This window comes from Anser anser (genome assembly GCF_964211835.1).
Source record: "Anser anser genome assembly, chromosome: 5".
Lineage (NCBI taxonomy): Eukaryota > Metazoa > Chordata > Aves > Anseriformes > Anatidae > Anser > Anser anser.
Window position 1 is genome coordinate 14,212,023 of NC_139725.1, and position 21,878 is coordinate 14,233,900.

General features: G+C 50.5%; 2 protein-coding genes across 7 annotated transcripts in view; one reads left to right on the forward strand and one right to left on the reverse strand.

Moving 5' to 3' along the window:
* Nucleotides 1–2,930, reverse strand: part of CD82 (CD82 molecule) — a 34,048-nt gene extending 31,118 nt beyond the window's left edge. The window contains exon 1 of one of the 2 annotated variants that reach the window (XM_083837509.1): nt 2,773–2,930. The gene's annotated coding sequence lies outside the window, so the exon portion shown is untranslated. Of the gene's footprint in view, nt 1–854; nt 996–2,772 lie in introns of those variants that run through there. The other variant, XM_083837511.1, reaches the window with a different exon arrangement.
* LOC310900106 (uncharacterized protein) overlaps nt 1,939–21,878 on the forward strand; it is a 35,221-nt gene continuing 15,281 nt past the window's right edge. For 3 of the 5 annotated variants that reach the window (XR_014584839.1, XR_014584840.1, XM_083837512.1), the window contains exons 1-3: nt 1,939–2,141; nt 18,704–18,786; nt 19,861–19,971. Coding sequence is in view for 1 of the 5 variants with exons in the window: in XM_083837512.1 (XP_083693638.1) it covers nt 1,999–2,141; nt 18,704–18,786; nt 19,861–19,971 (337 nt within the window). In the remaining 4 variants the exon portion in view is untranslated. Of the gene's footprint in view, nt 2,142–11,638; nt 11,756–18,703; nt 18,787–19,860; nt 19,972–21,878 lie in introns of all 5 variants that reach the window. The other 2 variants (XR_014584838.1, XR_014584841.1) reach the window with 2 other exon arrangements.

The following is a 21,878-nucleotide window of genomic DNA, read 5'->3' on the forward strand; positions in this document are numbered from 1 at the left end:
ATATTCTTATATTATGGGATGACAGCAGCGGCCTTTGTGCTGGTAGAGGACACAGCCATATCTGGTGACCACAAACCCCTTCTCTAGGGCAAGCCTGGGAAACAGGCTCCTTTGCTGCCAGCAGGCAGGACTACCTCACAGCGCACCAGTGCTCTCCCTCCCCGCTCCCAAATCACCTCCAGGGCCACTACTGGGCAGCCGAAGGGACAAGGAGATGGATTCAAGCTGTAGGAAGGTGCAGAGCTGCTGCTCCGAAGTCTCAACCTTCCCTTTGCTTGCTCAGGAGACTCTTCCCCCTGACTTCAGTGGGATTATTTTTGCCTGTGAGGGGAACTCTGCATTATATAACTTCAAATCTCTGGGCTGCTGGATATCCTAACGTTTATAGCTCTTTCCAGCTCAGCATTTCTCCGGTACACATGGCCACAGGATTATCACCGTACTGCAAGAGATCAGCAGTCTGTTGCAGCTGGGCAACAACTTTACAGTAATGAGTAAAAGGCCCTTTGTTATGCACCTGTTTGCTGCGCTGCAGGGAAACTAAAACAGCAGCCCAGCAGCGTCCTTAGGCAAAGGACTAGTGGTATTTGCTATTTACAACACTCCCGATGGCACAGCAGAGCTGCTGAGCTCCTTAAAGACAGGCAGGCCACTTACCTCTGCAGCAAGTGTCAGAAATCGAGTACATGCACCACGCTTTGATTCGACTCGCTTTTAGTTGGTGGTGTCCCAGTTCTGGAGCTCCACCAAGGAGAGAAAAGAACTAGAACCAGACAGCCCACGCGCGTGCCTCTTCCCCCAGGAGAAAGCCTGCCTTTGGCTTAGTTTCCTTCCCTCCTTTCCCCTGTATTTACCTTGGATGAGCACCGAGCAGCCCAGCTTCCCTGGCTCTGCCGTGTGCATGCTCGATTACAGAGACAAGACCCCACCGGAGCATGGCTCTGGTCCCCATCCATCTCAACAGGCTTGGGTTTTATTCCCTTCCTCTGCTATCACCCACAGACCAGACCCTCTCGCAGAGCTGCCCACAGCAATGCCTCATCTGTCTTCCAGGAAATTCGCTAGCTCTGAATCTGTCAGCGCGTGCAAGCAATGATTTAAGCAATCTCCAGCATGCAGTTCCCGGCGCTTCACTTATCACCCTGCGGAGGTGCGAGTCAGCCGTTAACCACCTCGGCGTTTCTCAGCCCTGATAATCCAGGGAATTTTCAGCAGAGCACGGAGCTGGGCAGCAAACAGGCTCTGCCACAGCTGACTGCTCATCCAGGAACTGCTGGCCTCGCTTCCCGTGTTATTTTTCTTTCATGCCAAGAAACAGCCTGTAATTCTTCACCTTTCCTTCATTTTAGCCCCTCTTTGGGTCAACATCCAGGCCAGGAGAAGACAGAGCTTCTTAGATAACGACTGCAACAGCTGCCATGCCTCAGGCACCACTCAAGCAGACCAATGCTGACTACCTCGTATAGCACCGGACATGCTCCACCTCACACTGCCACTTTGGATTTCCCGTAACAGGTCCTGGGCCATCAGTGCCTGAGGTCCTTGCAGCAGCAGCCTTCACCCCTGCTGGATGCTTCCCGCAATCCCACCAGACACCAAAGACCACTGCTATGGCTTGGGCTGGAAAGTGCCTCGGAGCCTGGGGTTACCAGGTCTGAAAAACTTCCACAGGTGCCTTTCCAAGTCAAACATCTGTTGGATGGATGCTCGCAGCCCCAGAGGGCCCCTGGCAACCTTTGTGCTGAGACAAGAACAGGGAGATGCAGGAGCGGGGTAAAACCTTTCCTTAGCTACAGCCAGAAGAGGAATTTCATATGACCCCCACACACACACACTTAACGGGGCTTGTAGGCAGGGGATGGCTCAGGTAACAGAAGCAAGAAAGCCCTACAGGGCGGCAGGAAGGCCTTGCTGGAGCATCTCCCGCACCAGCACGCAGCCGCAGGTCACACTACACCTGTCTGTCCCTTGAGAGCCAAAACAGAGACAACAACAGGAATGAAGAGAGTCCAGATGAGCCGCATCATTAAAGCTGATAAATCCTCTTACGGGAGGAGCTTCAGCGGGGAAGGATGGAGATCTCCCGCGGGGACAGCTTTCCCCAAGTCCCCAGCTCGCGTCCTGCTCTGTGTCGCATGCAGGTAAGCAGCCCCCGAGATGGCTCCTCGCACCGGGTGCCTCTCTCTGGGTCTGGGCGTTCGGAGCAGGTTTTGTGGCACGGGGACAGGCGTTCGGACTGCGGGACCCTGGCCACACGCCTCTGCCCCGCGCTTCTCGGACAGCCAGCGAGCACCAGAGCCCGAGGCGCGACCGGCAGGGTTTCCTCCAGCACAAGTTTCAAGCTCTGAGCTCACGCAGGAGATGGAAACACCAGAGCCGGTCCAAGCCCCGGGAACACTCCATCCCGAGCGAGCTCTGTGCAGTTCAGGAAGGCAGAAGCCAACATTTCGGTTCCAGGGCAGTGTTTTTTTTTTTTTTTTCCGTACCGTGAGCTCCATTTCACGCGAAAGCACACCCGGCGGGGCTGCCACGCTCCGGAGCGCGCACGGCCCCCCGCGGCTGCCCCAACGGGACGGGGGCACGCCGAGCCCCCGGGGCCACACCGCTCCCGGCCAGGCCCAGCCGGGAAGCCCCGGGAAGCCCGGCCCTGCCCTGCGGAAAGCCCCCGGGAAGCGGCCGGGGGACGAGGGGGGGGGCTCGGCCAGGCACGGAGCCCCGCGGAGGGGCCGCGGCCCTCGCCCCCCGCCGGGCCGGGCCGCCCCGCGCACCTACCTGCTGGGCTCGGCTGGGCTGGGCTCGGCTGGACTGGACTGGGCTGGGCTGGGCGCTGCGCTGCCTCCTTCCTTCCCTCCCTGCCTCCCTCCGGCGCCGTGTCCCCGGCCGGGCTCCCTACCCCGCGGGGCGGAGCCGGCGGCTGCGCTCAGCCGGCCCCGGGGCGGGCCCCCCGGCCCCCTGCCCGCCCATGTGCCAGGCGAAGGCCGAGGCCCTGCACGCAGCGGCCCCAGCCCCGCGACCGGCTGAACACCGGGCATTTTGCTGCCCTGGCGAGCCCTGTAAACGCCAGCAGCGTTCCCCGTCCGAGCCCCACTCAGCCCTTTTCAGCCTGCTTGCCCCAGCGGGGGTGGAGAGGTGCTGGGGCGGCTGCTGGCTCTGCTGCCCGCTGTCAGTGCGTTGTTTCCCCGGCTTCCCACTTCTGTGCGGCAGGCATCGAGCTCGCAGCACCGGGTCTTTGTTCGTGGTGTTGGAATAACTAGCCCACCGGGATCCCGCCTCGGCCCAACAGAAATAACAGTAACAGGGCCATCTAGTAGCAATAATACCGTGGTCCTCTTTAAATCCTCATCTAAAAGGCAGTAAAACCACACCAGCCAAGCCAACCCTAAGGCAAGGGAAGGTCGGGTGGTCTCTCACCCTTCCAAAGAAGCAGCACGTGAAGCTGTGGCCACACAACGGGCGAACACGGGCCCTTTGCCTCCTTCATGCACCTTGGAGGGGCGCCCGCCGCCGCCGTGCCACCTCCGTGCCAGCAGCGGGGCACTGCGGGCCAGCAGAGCGAAACTGAGGGCTGCAGCTGTGTTGTGGGCTGGCCAGGGAAGGTGCTCGGAGTGCAGGTGCTGGGGCAGAACAGAGAGGACGAGGTGGAAGTGAAAGGGGTGACTAACACCGCACTGGGGTTTTGGAGGTTCACGCGGTCTCGGCACCCCCATTTCTGCAGCTGTCCTCAGCGATACCAGGCTAGCCCTGGCCTGCAAACCATCTCATAAACCTGGCCTTGCTGAGGCTCCTTCCTCTCGCTAGAAGAGCTGTAAGGACAGTTGTTTGCTGAGGATGCATTTTGTGTCAGAATTGTTGGGGCAGTATCTGGAAATGCATTTATAGCCAGTCCTTGGGGCCGCGTTCCTACCTGTCCTTCTGGAAGGTGGCAGCACCCCAGCATCTCCTTCTGAGCAGAGTTAACCTCGAGTAAAACCACCCCTATGCTCAAACAGCACATTGAGGGGGCTTTTTCTTCCCTCTCTCTTTAATAGACTTTGTCCTTAATTTAAGCACCTGGTCAGGCTTATGCCAGTAGTAAGCTCACCTATAAAGGTGTGGGGGTCTGTGGGAGCAAGTGAAGTTGTATCCGTCTATCCTTATGCTCAGGTGTCTGACCTGTGCATTCTGAGCATATAGCTTGTTTCTGCTTCTTATGAGTGTCCTACTTTGAGGAAGGAAGTCTGGGCTCAGAATATGGCCCCTGAGGATTAGTGGAAAGGCTCTTTTTTTTTTTTTTTAAAGGAGTTGATTTTAAAATAAAAAGAGATTACAAGGCGCAGCGCAAATGGATTGCTTGTGTGCCAGCAGCTCCAGTGCCCAAATGAATTTGTGTCAATGGCTTTGAGAATAGGATACATGTTAAGCAACAGCAGCGTGGAGGTATGTATGCATCAGCGACTGCATGTATAGCTGGTTATGCTTCAGTGCCGCTCGGGTATGAACCAGTGAGGCTGTTGAAAAGCGTTAAGTCTGTATCACTGAGTTTTCTGAGAACAGGGGATAGATCTTTAAAAGATAGCTCGCAAAGAGCTTGAATTTTGCTGGAAAGTCCGACATGAATCATGCTCTTCTGAGGGCTTGCAACAGGGAGTTGGCAATGGTGCAGAAACAGATCTGCAGAGATGTTGCAGCTGAGCTGCGCACAGATGGTAAACTAGAAGCCCAAGTATAAACAGCATCTTTTACAATATACACAGTAGGCTGGATTCTCAGCTAGTGATTAGACAAAAGTGCTTGTAAGAAAACAGACGGAATGGAGAAACCCACCATTATGTGGTGTGTAACGCCGAAGACCGAATGCCATTTCGAAGGCGGCTAGGCACCAGCCCAGAGGTCACTCATCCAAGTACTCTGCTTTTGCCTCGGGTCATTTTCATTTCAAACCAAACAACCGTTCCCTGTCAGATGAATCCTTTCTTTTTAGAAGGAATTAATCTCTTTACCCAATCAAGCGATGGCCTATTCTGCAAGTAAGCAGGGGAAGCCTTTGCTCACCAGCCCAGGTCCCTGGGATGCAGCCTGTTTCATTTGTACAGGAGATCCCTTCAGCTGTGTGTTGTGACAAGCTGCGCAGCCCTCAGAGCCCTTCTGCTTTGCAATGTAAAGCACGGGCCCTGCACAGGTGCGTATGTACGGTGCTGGGGGAGCTATGGCCCTTTCTTTGCTGGTAAAACCACGCCTGGCTGGGAAGGAACGATGGTGAGCTGCAAGCAAGCAAGTCCCCAGCAGTGCACACACAGGCAGTGCTCGGCAGCTCCCTGTGCAGCAGCTATGGGAGGTCTCAGGGCTGGCATCCTGCAGCAAGCTCAGCGCAGAGGAGCTCAAGTGGCATTTCTCTGCTCTCAGAGGCGCTCTGAGAAGAAGGGGGCCGAGGCTCAGCTGGCACAGGTTGCTGCCCGACGTGACAGACACCAGAGCAGGAAATGAGCCCTGGGTTTGTGCCTTCACCGTTGCAGCAGTTGCTGAACCGGCTGTCCTTACACTGTGGTCACTGTTAGGCAGTCTCAGACAAATACTTGGCATTAAGGAGAGCAGGGTCTAGGAAAAAGACATATGCGAATCCATAACGTTTCCAGATTTATTTCCTTTAAAAAAAAGTCTTTGAATTGCTGCTAACCTCAGAGGGGAAGGATTTCTGTGCAGACAGGGTCAAAATACTGAAGGGCTAGGTGGATGCAGTGATGTGCACTGTAACAATCCCTACACACCGCCTAACTTTGAAAAAAAATACGCTTTTGATGTTGAACTCATAAAGAGGAAAAAATTCAAAAACAGAACTAAGAATTGCTGTGTTTGTTCTGATTAAATTCCAGGTTAAAACAAAACAAAACCAAAAAACAACAACAACAACAAAACTCTACAGTCCACATTTAGTGTCTGTTTGATAGCACAGGGTAAAATAAGAGCTGGTACTGCAAAGCATGGCTGAAGATTATAGCTTTTGTCAAGTCTAATGTTGGCAGAAGTGCTTTCATGGCACTGTAAGTGGAATCCACCCCTTTTATTTGCCCAAAGCTGTGTTTTTATTAGCAAAACTAGGATGTGGATTAATTGTATACAAAAAAAAATAACGATTAGAGTGAACAGCAACAAAAGCGCAGTGGTTGCTTGCACTTGAGGCAAGTGGAGACTATTTTAACTCACATTAGGGAAAAACATGTTTACCAAAAGGTACAATTTTAAAGTAGTCTGTTCTATTTCAGGACTAATTATTCCTAACAATTCTGAGTTTTATGGCTTCTGAGAAAACGAGTGAGCTGTAGTAAATTGAAATAATTTTCCTGATGACCGCTTGCCCTCCCCTGGCTGGAGTGAGAAATGCAGGCAACCGAAATTTTGCAGCAGAAGTGAAACCTGGGCAAGGTAAAGGGAGTCAGACTGTTGCCCTGAGACACCCCAGAACTGGGGAGCAGCTTCTGTAGGTTGTTAGTTTGGGAGCGGGGTGGGAGTGCCTCAGATCTGACTGCTAGAGGAGGGGCAGCACCCCAAAACTCAGTAATTTGCAAAAGAGCGTTGCTGCCCCCTCTATGGGCACTGGAAAATGTAGCACACAGGGACTCGTCTTCCTAGGCACTACGTGATTTGAGCTTTTGTGATCCATTGAGCATTGGAAAGTGTGAGAGCATGTGGCCCCATGAGGTGGGTATTTATCTAACCTTTGGGATGGGAAACTTGCTGGAACAAGGTGTATCATCAAGATTTACCATCCTGTGATTTCCAGAATTTCTCCTTTAAAAATAAAAATGAAATTAAAAGAAAAAATACTCATACAAACAAATCTCAAAAGGTCTTCCACAGAGCGTGAGCAGGTCACAGACATCTCTGGATTGAGAAGAGCCCATCATTATTTTTATGGGCTTGCTGATTTGAGTCAGATATGTCAGAAAATGCCATGTGAGTTTCAGAAATCAGTGCGGTCACTTAAAGAGCCCTTGCTGATGCTGCTGAGCTCTGGTTAGTGCCTGGGCTAACAACAGCCATGGTGTGACTTTGTAGACATTGGTGGAGGTAGGACTTAGCCTAATTTTACAATTATCTTTGCACGCTTTGCATGGACGAACACCTGAACTGAAGTAAGCATCTTGGCTTGAGAGGAGAAACGTTACCCAGAAACAGAGGTTTCCTTGCTGGTCTGTGTTGGGGATGTGCTGGGATAGATGCTGTTGCTTAGGCAGTATTCATTCCACACCCCACGGCCCTAGAGACTGGTGAGAAGTTGTCCCTTTCAGTCCAGCTAACATAAACACTTGAGAAAACCTCGGGAAGGAGAACCCGGTTTAAAGTCTACCAAAGGAAATGAAAGCTCTCGGGAGCTGACATTGGCAGGCTGAATATTTTCTCAGTGAAATGTGTGCAACACTGGCATGATTTACCTGGAGGAGCAAGGCGAGCGGAACAAGCAATCCTATGACACTAATACTTCTCACGTAAGCTAAGATCCACTGGAGTATTTAGAGACTTAATTCCCTTCAATTTCATTTATGAAAGCATCCAAGTACCTCTCTACATAGAGCCAATTTTAAACCTTGCATTGAAAGAAGTCTCTTTTCCACCTTCGCCTCCCAGCTCCTTCTCACACAGATATATGTTTCAATGTCCACATGGGCAGAGAAGTGCCAAAATGCCTCCCTGGTCACCTACTGATGCTCGTACAGCGGCAGTGAACCACTGGTAGAAATTACAACCTCGAGGCCTGCAGATGACTTGCAACTGCCCATGTGCCTTTCTTCCACTTGGTGTCTCTCTTTAGTCTCAAATCTGGGGCTGGATCTCCAGTATTGCTCTCTTGGGGGACTATTATTTGTTGTTTGCATTTTAGAAGTACCCCAAGGTTTAGGTTTGACAGCACAGCTCCGTAGGGATCAGCAATGTACAGAACCATCAAAACATGAGACTCTCTTTCCCTCTCTCCCAAGCAGTATAGTGTTGCAGCGCTCTCCCCATCCATTTTAAATGTGTTCAGAAAATTCAAATACTTATTTTTGTGTGCCTTTTTTTTAAATGGAAATAACATTTTTTTGTGCGCAGCTTGGTCTAATCCATGATACAGAAGGCTAGGGCTGATTTGCCTCACCCTCTCACCAGCGCTAGAGCTTACAGGCATGCAAGTGAAACACAAAGCATTATTTCACTGAATTCACAAAATAGCATTTTTTAAAGGGATGAATTCAAAATAATGTCACATTAAAATGCTGTCTTTGTCCTTGGTGCAAACATAGGACATGGGGAAGAATTTAAAAGCACTGTACAATGCCTCTAATTCTTCTACATGTTGCAGTGGAAAAAGTTGGGGGTGGGGGTTGGAGGGAAGGTGATTTAAACCTTTTTGCACCAGAACCCAACATCTTTATGGTACATTAGACTGACTTGACATGGAAATCCATAAGCTTGGCTTCCTTTTCAGTTGCTATGAAGCGCAAGCCAGCTTTTCAATGACAAAAACTACACTGAAACTCTTTGCTGTGAAACTCTTTAGATACTTGCTGCTGCACATGGAAAACACTGTAGCTTGCAGCGTAAATGCCTTAATGTGCCTGATTCACTCCCATTTCTGGACCTTTTCTGTTTTGCCAGCTCCCCTGAGATTAAATCTGAGAGAAAGTGGTCCAGATCTAATGCGCTTGGCAGTCCCCTCAAATAAAAGCTCCTTTCTCCAAAGCCTTCTTGGTGTCTTGCTTAATTCTGATCTGGAGACCTAGAGACTAGACTCTCAGCTAGTATAAACGAGTGAAGTATACCACATAACAGCAGCTGAGGATCTGGAAAATAATATCTACCAATAACTTCTTACTTCATGTGGGTTCTACCCAAATAATTCACTAGCCCTCCTGTGGGAGAACAAAGCACTGTATATTTCCTTTTACGAGCTGTTTTGCACATAAATGCTCTCTGCAGTCCTAGTACATCTCCACTGAAACCAGTGAGAGCAAGTTTGCAAAATCTGCGTGTAGCTTATTTTTAAACCCTTTCAAAATCACAGAGGAATGTTCATCAGATTGCAGATCCCCAACGCAAAATAACTGCAGCGCGTGCCAGCATTTGCTAAAAGCAGACGCTGAGATAACAATTTCATCCTTTTACTGTGCCTGCGTGGGATGAGAGGCACGTCCTGGACTTTCGTGGCTGTGGGATGCCGAGGCTGCAGGAAGATGGACGTGCCATCTAGCGGCTGCTCGTCCCTGTAGTGTTCGTAGCACGAAAGCGCAGCTTGGACTATGTTAGCCCAAATTCTTAACAGGATACTTGTTTGTCTCTGGGAAGTGGAAAATTAAGCACAGCGGATTCTTATCAGAAAATTTCATGTGGTCTATCGTTCCCAAACAGCACGGAGCTGGAAGGTCTCTATACCTGGCTGTGGATGGTTAGCTGGGTTGGCCGCAACTGATACTCAGTGGGTGGAGGGTTTGTCCAGTGCCCCCAGCACCGTCCCAGGAAAAGGGGTTCCTGCTGCTTTCCATGGGTGAAGGTTTCTCTCTCCAGAAGCTTTTCTTCCTCCTCTGCTTGCAAGGCTTTCCCCTTCCCACCCCTCATCCCCCCCCTGCCCATCCCCAGCACAGGGGTGCCACGGGGGTGGCAGCACTGCAGAGGAGGCTCCAGAGCAGCTATAAACCACTCTGTAGCTCCCCTCCTCATGCCAAAAACTGACTGAGGCTGCTATGAAAGGGATGTTAGATGTGGGAAAGCAATTTGCATCCCTCAGGATCCTGCCTGCCACCAGCAGAGGTTCCCCAGCGAGAAGAAGAAGGCAGAGGCATACTCCACGCTGTCTCGAGACACCCTCCACCAAGCCGGCACTGAGCGATCCCATACATCAGGCCAATATCAAATGCAACCGCAGAGGAGGCTTTCCCTTATCTTTCAGGACAATTACCAAGCTATACATCACTTGAGCAGTCTGGGAACTATGGGATATTGTGGTTTCTGGTAAAACAGGAAAATCTTTTCATGGTTAGCACTGGCAATGAAATTTGTATCCCACCTCCATCTGGACTGAGCCACGGGTGATCGTTCTCTGAGATATGAGCTTCTCTCGATGTCAAAGGGCAAGTAAATAAATAACTGTATGGGAATGTGCGTTTCGAGGAAAAATCATGCTTTTTTCCCTTTTTCCCCCATGCCCCCCGTTTTGCCTCAGAGAAGTTACGGGTTTTCTTAGGTCCTCAGAGAGGTTGAAAATGGTCCAAAATGTGCTTCAGGAAGGCGATCGCTCAAAGTGAATCAGTTTTCAGGGTCTGCTCACCATCTGTGCGCCTTTAGGAGATTGTCACACTTTCGGCTGGCTTCATCCATCTCTCTAATTCCTTGGTTACAGTCAAAACAGCTTTAAAAGGGCTCAGTTCCCACAGTGGGAAAGTAACTGGGATGCTGCCTGCTAGCATCACTTCACCCAGGAGCGGCTGACGCCTCATGGAAATCTTTGAAAGGCAAACTTCTGAGTCAGTTCTGCTGATGTAGCTTCCACTCAGAGTATTTCTTTGCTCCCTTCTGCTTCTGTTATTGGTAAGGCCATTTGTATGAGAAGGGGATCCTGCTTTCCTGGAAGGATGCACTGCTTCTGGTGAAGTCACAAGCATCTGCGGCATTGGGTCTCCCACCCTGAGCAATCTGGACTGGTTGATTTTCAGGCAGAAGGAGCTTGATACGATGAGCCATGGTTTTCTGGTCTGGCATGTTTTGAATTATTATTCTGTCTCTGTTACATTTTTCACATAAGTGCCCCAAGCCACTGACAGACTCTGTTTAGCAATAAAGAAATAATCGTCTCCGCGGCAGCTAATAGGATGCCAACAAAGATGCTATGTGGCTGAGTCATCTCCGTGTTGCAACAGTGCTGCCCAGCTAGCCACCCCACAAGATTTAACAGGCCCAGACTTTTCAGCTGGGATAATTCATCTCTTGCAGTCTCTCTCAATAATCTCCAGTAACTAGAAGGGTGAAAAAAAGAGCCCCTTTCATTGCAGAAGAAAACTGATGGTCTCACCACCTAAGGTGCTGACTGTCCCAGTATGTGTCTTCATTAAAAGTGGCAGTCAGTGAGCAAGCCTGGGAAAAACAAGTCCTTTCATTGTCTGAGAGCTCAGAGAAAGATCCCTTAGCACCCAGTCATTTGTTGCAGACAGCTCAGACTGTTGGCCAATATCTGGATTTCGAGTGCAGTTGATGGCCACTAAAAGAGCCCTGGTAAATCCAGCTCAGCTGCTGCTACTTCACAAAGTCTCTCACATAGACAGGGTGGTGTTGGAGACAGGGTGAATGATGCTCGAGGCTTGATTTTGAACATTTGTGTCGTGTTGCTGGAGATCTCTGCGTGTCTTTCGGGGTCAGCATGCTGGTCCTGGGCACCGAGAGGCATTAAGGCAGTTTTGCACTCTACCACAGATACCGTGAGTTATGGATTCATCCATCCCGCATGCCTCATCCATCCAGCGGATGGGATTGGGAGATACAGAGAAAGGGAGAGTACTCTGTTGTGAGCGAGTGTGTTTTTCTTCTCTGCAGTGCTCCAGAAAGTTTAGGAGGACAAAAGGCTGATGGTTTCACGGGTCTTCCTTGGAAGAATAAAAATTAGTCCTGCTCTACTGGCTTGCTTGTTTTCTTTCAGAGAGCTTATGGATCTGCCAGGATGGAGAAGGACATGGAAACTGATAACCTCCAAGTTTGATCTCAAGACAGAAACTGTGAGGAAGAAGAAAGAGTGCAGTTAAATGTAAGACACAAAGTGAGTGCTCAAAAAGGGGTGATGAAATTAAAATCAGAGACTTCTAAAGAAATTATTTTTGTGGAAAGGAATCAGGTTTCATTGCTGCTGCTGAGAACAAAATGTAGCCATCCCAGTATTTTGAGATATCTGTTCATTGAGGGTACAGCAGCACATGTACCCACCGAGTGCTCAGAAAGCAATGGGCTAAATTCTTATTTCCATCAGCAAAAAAAAATGAGATAATTGACAGAAATCTGTGACTGCCAGGACCTCTAAAGGATTTAGACGTCTGTCTCCTATTTAGGAACATTTTATTAACATTAATGGGAATTATAAATTTAAACAGGCATTAGATATTTGAATAATCCTAGGGGTTATTGCCTGCATTGGGAAAAGAGGAGGCAGGAGCCCAGAATCTGGTTAACTGTGAATGAATGATGGCACCTTTTTACTTGTGTACTTTCTGGAGGGACACTTGCATCTGTCCTGCTGAGGAGCAGCACCAGCTCTATTCTGATTCCATGTTGTGGTCAGGAATGGATATCTCCATAGCTTTTCTTGTCCCTTCTCATCTTTTACTGCAGTATGAAAGCATTTGAATTTGCTTTGCTGGACCATCCATATATGCTAAATCCATCCCAGTGGAGGAGAGCTGCGATTGTCTCACTGTAAGTTCAGCGAGGCTCTCTACATCCTGCTCAGGAATTAATTGTCCACATTTACTGAACACACCACCATGCTCGAGACACATTGGATCCTCTCTAAACAGCAGCAGCAGGCACCAGGCCCTTCCCATGCTGGGGGTGACTCTATGACTGGAAGCAGGGAAGAGGGCACTCATGGTGGCCTCAGGGGTCAGCCTTCTTCATCCCAGTGGTGCAGAGCTCCAAGTGGGCATTTACAGCACGAATCCCCATGCAGGATTTATGGCTTGGCTCCACCCTGTGGCAAGCCGTGCAATGCTCAGGGTATGGTACAAATTGGTTGGAGGAGAGGCACACAGCCAAAGCTCTATGAGCAACACACAGGAGGCCGTGCTGACTTATGATGTGTGTGGTAAAATGATGGCTGAGGAGGTGGCTACAATAAATGTGGGTATCACATGTGTTGCTCTAGTAGATGCAGCATCATGTAAACATTAACGCGAGGGCGCTTAAAATGGCATTCTGTAAGCACAGGGTTGTTTCCTCTGCTAAAGAGGCCATCTCTCTTCTCCATTACCAGAAGAAATGAGTATATCCCTCTGTTCCTATGTCACTTCACCTTAGTGTGAACTAAAACAAAATAAAGAGTGAGTAGGAGTGGGGCAGTAATGAAGAGAAGTATGTTTTTGCACTGCAAGCATTCAAGCAGTTTGGATGCCACAGCCTCACCTGGACCATGAAGCACATGGACTGTAGCTGAAGGCCAGCCACTTTTGGAAAGTTTGCAAATGGCTACCTGCCGTTTGGGCTGAGGAGGGATCATCAGTGCGTGGTATTAGCCACCTACATTCCTTCCTATATTCCCTCAGCAGGCCCAAGATGTGGTGTGCCATAGCAGCGTGAGGCTAGGAGGCCTAGCAGGGCTTTTGGGTGGGCTTCTAGGCTTCCAGCACCTCGTTTCAACGTGTACTGAGGGTCACTGGTGATGGAGGGGACGGATTTTTGCTGCTGGTTGGAATCCTTTTGAGAGCTACATGTTACCGGAGGTCATCGCTGCTGGAGGCTGTTGCCTGTGTGAGAGGATCAGGTTGGTTTTCTTCCAAGCCTTAGGCTCAGCAGCACTGAGCCCATCACCACATCTGCTTGTACAGCCGCACAGCCCCTTGCTGGCAGGCTCAGTGGAGAGGATAGTGCTGAAATATGGTGCAAAGACTGATGACACAGTGTCTCTTGCGGAGATAAAGGGAGGCTGATCCCTTTCATCACTGCTTAAGCAGTTGTTTCAGATGTCTTTGCCTTCCTTTGTTCAGGAGGGAGGGGAAGCCGGGGGCCCTGGCGGTGGCTGGACAGCCTTTGCCAGGAGGTACAGCTCCCTGGGGGGGCTCGGGCAGCTCCCCGCCCGGTTTGCTGGAGGGCAGCCCCACACCGGGGCGTCTCCGTCCACCAAGGCCTGGTGCGTGGGACGTCCCCGCTGCTGTCCATCGGGGCCTCTTGTGGAGGCCCTTCAGACAGGCCTCGGCTTCTGGCTGGCAAGGCACAGCAAGGCCTCGCTCCCACCGGAGCCCCGCTGCGGCCTTCTGCCTCCGCGAGGGCCCGGCCCCGCTGCTCCCCGGCATGCAGCATGGCAGCCAGGAGCGTGGCTGCAGAACATCAAAGTCAATTAGCATCCAAAAGCAAATAAATCAATCAATACATTCCCGGACCCCTTAGAAAATCTCATTATTGGGAACCAACCCAGGCAGGGACTCCCAGGAAGAACTACAGAGGGAGAGATTCTCCAAAGCTGTAATTTTTAAGGTTGTACCACTTGGAGAATAATTATAACCAGCAAAATGATGTTCACATCTCACATTAATATAGAGTAATGACTGCATGCCTGTAGCCAGCTAACCACAGAACTGAGAAGAGACTGTCAACTCTTCTGCCCTGCCATAATACAAAGCATCTTGGAAATGCTAACAGCCGCCGCACGCCAGCATCTTGTCATCCCTCCTTCTTAAAGAAGCAGACCGGGGGATGCTTCGGCCTCCCAGTATCGCTTGTACGGGAGATGTCATCCTTGATGAATTTGCCTTGCTGGCTAAACTAAAAATGAAAACTAATATGTTTGTGATTTTCCATGGAGCAGAATTTTAAGATCATTTCAGACATTATAAACACTTTTGTTTCAGAATAAATAAATAAATACTGCTTCCAGTTTTGGAAATGCATCAAATTTCAAAATACCATTTTGAATTCCTTCCTTTTTATGTTATATTTGCTTATTTATTTTTTTCTTAATGCTAGTTTTGAGTCCTTAACTACCATGTGCCTTCCTTGCCAATAGTGATGTGCAATGAAATAATGGAAACAAGAATATACACATGATACAGTAAAATGAAATAAAATAAAGCAAACAAATCAAGATAGTACTTCTGAAATTCCAGCATGATTTCTAAAACTGGAGAAAAATTCAATATCAATTTTTTTTTCTGTGGGAATTTTCACCAAAATCAATACATTTTCAACACTTTTCCCCGAAGTTATTGAAAAGTCTTTCAAACATCCAATCAAAAATCTTCTCAGATGAGCCTCAACAGATGAGGCTTCATGGAAATTTAGCTTAGGGTTGGACCTTAACTTAAAATGCCCAAAGGCATTTGGGTCTATCTCAGCCAGACTGTAACATCTTCGAGCCACGGGCTGTGTTTTTAATTCTGTATCAGTGATGCACTCTGAGCCATGAAAGAGACCACAAGGCAAACTATAAACACTGATATATTCACTATGTATGTATATTAAAATATTTGTATTTAGCACGGAGGTGAGGTTTCCTCTGGCAAAGCTGCAGCGAGCTCTCCTCACGTGTGCCAACGCAACTTCACTTTGTGTTGGTGGCTCAGGGCAAAGCCTCGACAGTGAAAATGAGAAATGAAGGAATGTGAAATCACCTCCTTGTAGAGTGAGGAAAATATTGAATAAAATATGCCAAGAGTGTTCTGGCGATCAGGATTCTTTATCGTTGATAGCGTGTATTGAAGGGCTTGTTACGAGGCCTACGAAGATGACTTCTGCACCCCAGCTGGAGCACTAACATGGGTATGGTTTAAAGGCAGGCCCTACTCTTGGCATTGGAGGAGGGTCAGGTCACCATTTTTATCCATCAGACTGAATAGCTGCTCTCAGCAGAACTAGTCAGAAAGCTGTATTATTTTTTCAGCAAATTCTCTGGACACCAGCCCTGTTGTGGCTAGTTTTTGACTCCCACAGGAGATCTCTCAGGGGTGGTGCAGTCCACTTATGCTTCAGCACCCAGGTTCTCATGTGGGGTTTTGGAAGGTTTCCTTTCATTCTCCCTCTTGTCTGCTGTGCTTTTAAGGCTATCAGGAGGATTAGTAAGACAATTGCTTAGTGCCTTCATGGCTGTTGATGCTTAAACTAACAAAACAACAAAAGAAAGGATAGACCAGAGCCAAATGCTGGAGAAATCAAAGTGTAGTTGGGAGAGAGCATGGCAAGGCCCCTGAAGTCAGGAGAGCATGTGATGATTCCTGGAAGACTGAAGCACCTTCATCATGGTTTTAATGGCCTGAAGTAAAACTAGCAGACAAATTATTTTAACAGCACGAGTGTGAGGTTTTGCAAGGGACGTTCTGCAAAACAGTCAAATCAGCATTGACAGGCACAGCAAAAATGAATCCATCCCCAGTGAAGAGCATGGCATGGGAGCCAGACACAGAGGGGAGAAGAGACCCTTCTAAGATTATCCGGAAACCCGAAAGTGTTCTTTCTTCCCCAGGAGATTGAACACTGGCTGGCCACCTGCTTTACCTCTTGGTGAGGAGGAGCTGGGAGATCTTGCCATTTGGGACCTGAACCCTGGCCAGAGGGGAGGCCAACCAATGTCTCCAAGAAACTGCAGAGACGGGAGTGTCCCACTTGGCAACCAGAGGGGACATTCTTTGGTTCATCTGCAGGGATTAGCACCAGGGGCATTCATACAGCAGGATGAGGCAACTTCTACACCTCGCTTCAGTCCCTCTGCGCTCTCCAAACAGCCCCGACTTGCCTCTTGTCCAAAGCTGTCACCACCAGGCACAGGCAGGGAGCAGCTTGCTCCTGTCCTGCTCTGCTGGCCCTCCCTGAGAGACTGAGGGGAGGGAACTGAAAGGGAAAAAGTGGCTTGAGAAACTCTACTCTCACCCTCTGTTACTGGGAGACCACCCCTGGAGGTCTGTCAGCAGCTGATGTATTTAGGATAATCTTTACACTTCTGCAATCTTGTCCAGGGCCGAGAAGCAGAACACAGAAAGTGTCACCAGCTGCTGGCCGGAGCCTCACCTTCTTCGCTGGGGACAATGGCAGGGATGTGGGGATCCTGGCCTTCATTCATGGGACAGAGAAGCCAGTCACTTTACAGAAAACAGCAGAGTTTCTGGGTGTCCTATGTATTCACGGCACTAGGCAATAGGCAGTGAATCTCATTTATCTTCCAAAAATCTCAGAAAGCCTGGCAACTGCCCCAACACCATCTCGCTCCAACTGAGAACTGAGGAATTTTGCCGCAAGACCCATCAGAAACCCGCTTGAGCTTTCCAAGCCCGCTGCTCCCTTGGGGCAGAGGAGGCAGGGAGAGAGGGGCTTGTGTTGATTAATATTAGAAGAAACTCCCCTGAAAGAATGATAGATCATGGCTTGGTGACTCCAGAATCTTTTCTTGTTTCTTTCTTTGATGGGAGGAGGGGGAACTGGAAACAAAAGGCCTAGGAAGGGGGGAACGGAGGGAGGGGTGTGTTTTGAAATCTGCTTCCTTTTGGCCACGCTTGAACTTCCAAGAGCCTGGCTTTGACTGACATCCCTAGGAAATGGGAGAGAATACTCCATGCTGAGCCGGATCTCTGCCCGGTGGAGGAGGGAGGAGGCATCTGGCTCCAAGGAGCTGAAATACATGCCTTTAAAGTGTCTGTCATTCAGCATCGCAGAGGTGCACTTGGGTTTTCAGCCGGAGGGCTCTGCTCCTCCGGGCTTCGAGGGGCTCCTCACCCCCTCCTGGCCCAGGGTGCCTGGGCACCGCATCTGCGCTCTGCCTGCCCAGCTCCGGCATGGACATGCTGTGTGTGTTGATGGCTAGCGAGAAGGGAAAGGAGCAGCCTTTGCAAAACCTGGCTTTGCCCTTCCCTATGGTCGTGCCAGCCAGTGCAGGAGAAGCCACAGAGAGCCCCTCTGCCCCCTGAGCATTTTGGAGACATCCAGTTTCGGGGCCTGGGGAGGAGGTGTGTTAATAAGGGTTAATAATGGCACCCATGCCATGCAGCCGACCCCCTGCCTGCAGCCCCAGGAGCCCCAGGAGCCCAACTCTGTGGACATGTGTGGGGCATATGCCAGAACAGAGCATCACAGGAAGAAAAAAAAAAAAAGGGGGGAAAACAGCCCTGAGAAGGGAGATCTGCTGCTTGTGTTGCACGGAGCTGGGATGGGGAGGTGGAAAGGGAGTCAGGGAGAGATTAGGGGAGATGGTTAAGCTTCAGCATTATCTGGAGCTTGCAAACTGCCATTGAGACTACAGAGGCATTTGCTGGGCAATTCTGCTGGGGTGGATGCTCAGAACAATGCCTGGGAGCACTGCGGTTCTGCCTGTCTCCAGAGAAGCTGGGGTGATGCCTCCTGGGTGGGCACCCACAGAAAATTGACCTGATATTTGCAAATGGGTCTGCAGCTTTAAAAATAACTTATTTTCTTCTAATGCCCCTCACATCCACCATCCAGGACTGCCTCATCACCACTGGCAAATCAATCTATTACTGATGTTCTACATTGATGTGTTAGATCTCCTGTGCTAAAGACATGAGGTCTCTCCCAATACCTAGCAGCTTCTAAAGGGTTCTTGCCTCTGGTCTCCAGGTTTCCATGTCTTAGCAATTTCTCAGTAGAGGTATCTCGAGGCTCCTCCCAGCTGAACTGAAAGCCTTTTAGTGCATACTGAAAGGTTTGCTTGTTTGCATTGGTTTGTGCTAACTAGCTGGTTTTTCTGAGGGGAGGAAGAGAAGGGTTTCATTTACCACTGAGTTCTCATTCCATTATTTTATACTTATCAATAGGATATGTGAGATCAGGAACTTGATCTACCTATCCACAAGTCTGATGATGTGACCGTTTCTACCAGTAGCTCCTTTCCCAATGCTCACACAGATCAGTATGCTCTGGGAAGCCATTAGCATGGACATGGACAAAGCCTACTTAGACAAAGTTCTCTGCTATAGATTAGTTTTGCAGGCCATGGACTGGCATTTCTGCAGCTGTTTGGACTGATGTTGGTGTCCCTGAACTCATAATTTCTCTGCAGGCTCCTGTTGTCAGAAGAACTGGATGGACACAGGCTGTGTCACAGCCCTTATTCCTGGTCTGAGAAGATGCAGACGCTATTAGGTGTGTATGGTGTTCTCAGGAGGGGAAGGAAGAGGTGTATGACCATCCTGCAGCATATGGATCCGTGTGGTTGTTCTCTGGCTAGGCCTGCAGTGGTGGCTAGGTCACCTGCACGGAGCAATCCCATAAAGAAGCGGTGGGGAGCTGCTGCAGGCTTTTGCCCCTGCTTGGACAGCACTGCCGTATTTGCCTCTCTTTCCCCCGATGTTCACCCTAATTGTCAGTGGGTACCTAGTGACATTTTCCATAGCACAGCAGTAAGCACAGCCTGCTGCTTACCATGCACAGACAACCTCTTTTGGAGCTGCCTAGGCCAGGGAGCTCCCCTGAGGGAGATTTCCCCTCACCGAGGAGATCGGAGGTGCACGAGCCCAGCCGGCCGCCGGCACTGCTCCGTCTCCCCATGGAGCCAGCCCTTCCAGCGCTGCGTCTCACAGCCCGTCTCCAGTCTCACACGCTGCCGGTGATGGATGGCCGGCCTGGGGAAGCCCACAAGGCTTCGGCTCGCCGTGCTTCAGCTCTCCCGGCACGCTGAAACCCTGCCCTCACTGTTGAGAGATGGTAAGCTCACGCACGTCCGGACGAGGACTCTACAATGATAGATAATGCCAATAAGCCCCGGAGCTGCTGCGGGGAGGGGAGGGTGATTTATCCCCAGCTGGACGGCGGGGCTGAGCGGAAATCCTACGGGAGCTGCGGGGCACACATCAAAACCGCGTGTCACAGCGCCCGCCACACCCGGGGCGCCAGTTCAAAGCCGTCACGTGCTGCGGCTGGAGACTGAAGGTGATGCCAAGCTAATGAGCAAACGAAGCCATAAATAACCCGCGCGGTCATTACGTGCTCCCCCTCCTCGGCGCAGGCCTGCTCCGGCCCTGGTGAGCAAGCGCTTCTCGCACCCAATTACTCATGCCGAGCCCCTCGGACGGAGCCCGGAGCAGGCTCAGCAAACCATTCATCTTGGCCGAGTGCAGCCCTTTCAAGTTTCCCCGCGGCAGCCGCTCTGTTTATTGTTAAGATGAGCACACAGTTTACACGGACTGTTCTTATTTATCTTTGACTTTTACCTTTTAGGTCATTTCTTTGCACGTCCGGCACTTTCCAATGCTGTCTCGGCCAAATTTGTATTTATGTCCTGGGCTTTGCTGTCTGAAGCTCTGAGGCTGCCGGTGATGGAAAGGCGAGGTGAGCTCCTGACAGAGGCCTTTTCCACAGCAGAGCTGGTGTCCCCGAGGCAAATTACTCCTCGGGATGGAGATTTAGGAAGCAGCTGAAGGGGTGAGCGGGTGGGGTGTTTGAGAAGGGGGTGAAGGGGTAAGTCACTAGGCTGACTTTGGGTTGAGGCTGGACGTGCGGAGCGTCCGAAGAAAGGCTGGATGGGGACGTGGCTGAGGCACATCTAGGCTGTGGTGTTTGCTTTGTGGGGTGATGAGGGGTCTGAGCAGAGAACAGGCCCAGATGTGGTCTTTTATAATGTCGTTGCTTATGGTCAAGAGAAAAAGCCTTCCCTTGATGACCAACAGACCGTCTGCTGGGCAGAAGGAACTCGGGGAGGTCCCCAGCAGAGGCCTGGATATCTGCCTGGGGTGCGTGTTGAGGTGGGAGGAGGAGACACTGGCACACAGGCTAAGGGGGGAGCATGAAGAGAGGACAACTTCTCCAGCACAGTAGCCACTCGGCAGGACAGGGCAGGGTGAGAATGCCTTGAAGCTATCTCACAGGGTCATGGGCTGGAGGTGAGCAGCCACGGCAGAGCCCCCACTCTGGTGCTGCTGCTCCCTATGTGGAGGCCGTGGCAGTGGGGTGGGAGATGGGGCTGTGGGCTGGCCCTGTTTGTTGTCTACTCTGGCCTGGCCAGGAAAATACCTCAGTAAGTTCGCTGCTTCTTCCTACTTCCTTCTTCGTCACCCATGTTTGCCCATAGCTCGTTTTACCTCGGCTCTTTGACCCGTGAAATAGCTGGAGAACCTCTGCATCTCATGTGTCAAACGGCCACATGCCAGCAGAGCACTGCGAGCGCTTCCCGTGGTGGGTACCAAAGCGATGTGATGTCTTCACAGCGTCAAGAGCGTATTCTCACCCGCGGGGTCAGCCTGCAGGTGTTTCAGTTCACAGCCAGCCCATGCAAGACTACTCAGAAATAGGCAGGGCCAAACTCTGCTCTGAATTACAGCCATGCGGCTTGGGGCAACCCTCTGGAGCCACACGGGGACTTCATCATGTAGGTGGAGAAGAATCCCAGTGACCGCAGTCTGGCGGTGGAGGAGCAGCCTCCCAAGCAGTGCAGTCGCAGTGAGCCCTTGAGGGAAGGGGCAGCAGCAGCAGGAGAGGCTGTATCTTCAGGGAGGCTTCGCCGAGCTGCAGAGTTATCAGACATAGCTGGGTTGTGGTTGTGTCTTTCTGCCTTTTCCCTGGGGATCAGAAAGGGTTAAAAAACACTGTGATGTAGTTCTGTGCTCGCATTGAATCTACACCCATCATATATAAATATATATCGGATTTTCAGGGGGGGTTACACATGTCACTGGCCATAACTCAGACTTTTATTATAATCGTGACCATATGGTTAATGGGACTTAATAAACCACTGTTGACCTGGACTCTGAGCGCACAAATCTCTTGCTCTCTTTCTTGTTTAACTCGCTTGTCTGGACACACTATGCCAAGCAGCTGCAACTTAGTGACTGGAAAACACCGTGCAGTGGCGAGAAGCTAGTTAATTTAGAAAGAACAAACCCCAAGAAAGTCACATTGCACCGCAGCCCACGGGAGACAGGAGCCGACCTTCCCAGAGTGAGGGGCAGCTGCTTTGTGCATCCCACGGACATGAGCACGTGTCCCCGAGAGCCTGAGCAGGGGCCAGGGAGGGGATGTCGGGCAGGACTCTGCCTCAGCACCAAAGGCCCTGGGTGAGCACCGGTGATAGCCAGGGAATTAAATCCATGCTTCTCGCAGTGCAAGTGAGGGGAGTGTTTAACTAAGCATTTCAAAAAAACCCTGCCTTCTGGTTTTGGCAGGCACGAAGCCTTTGATTTAATGGAAATTAGAATTGGGGAGAAAGCTATTAAATCCTGTCTCAAGCATTCCTCTGG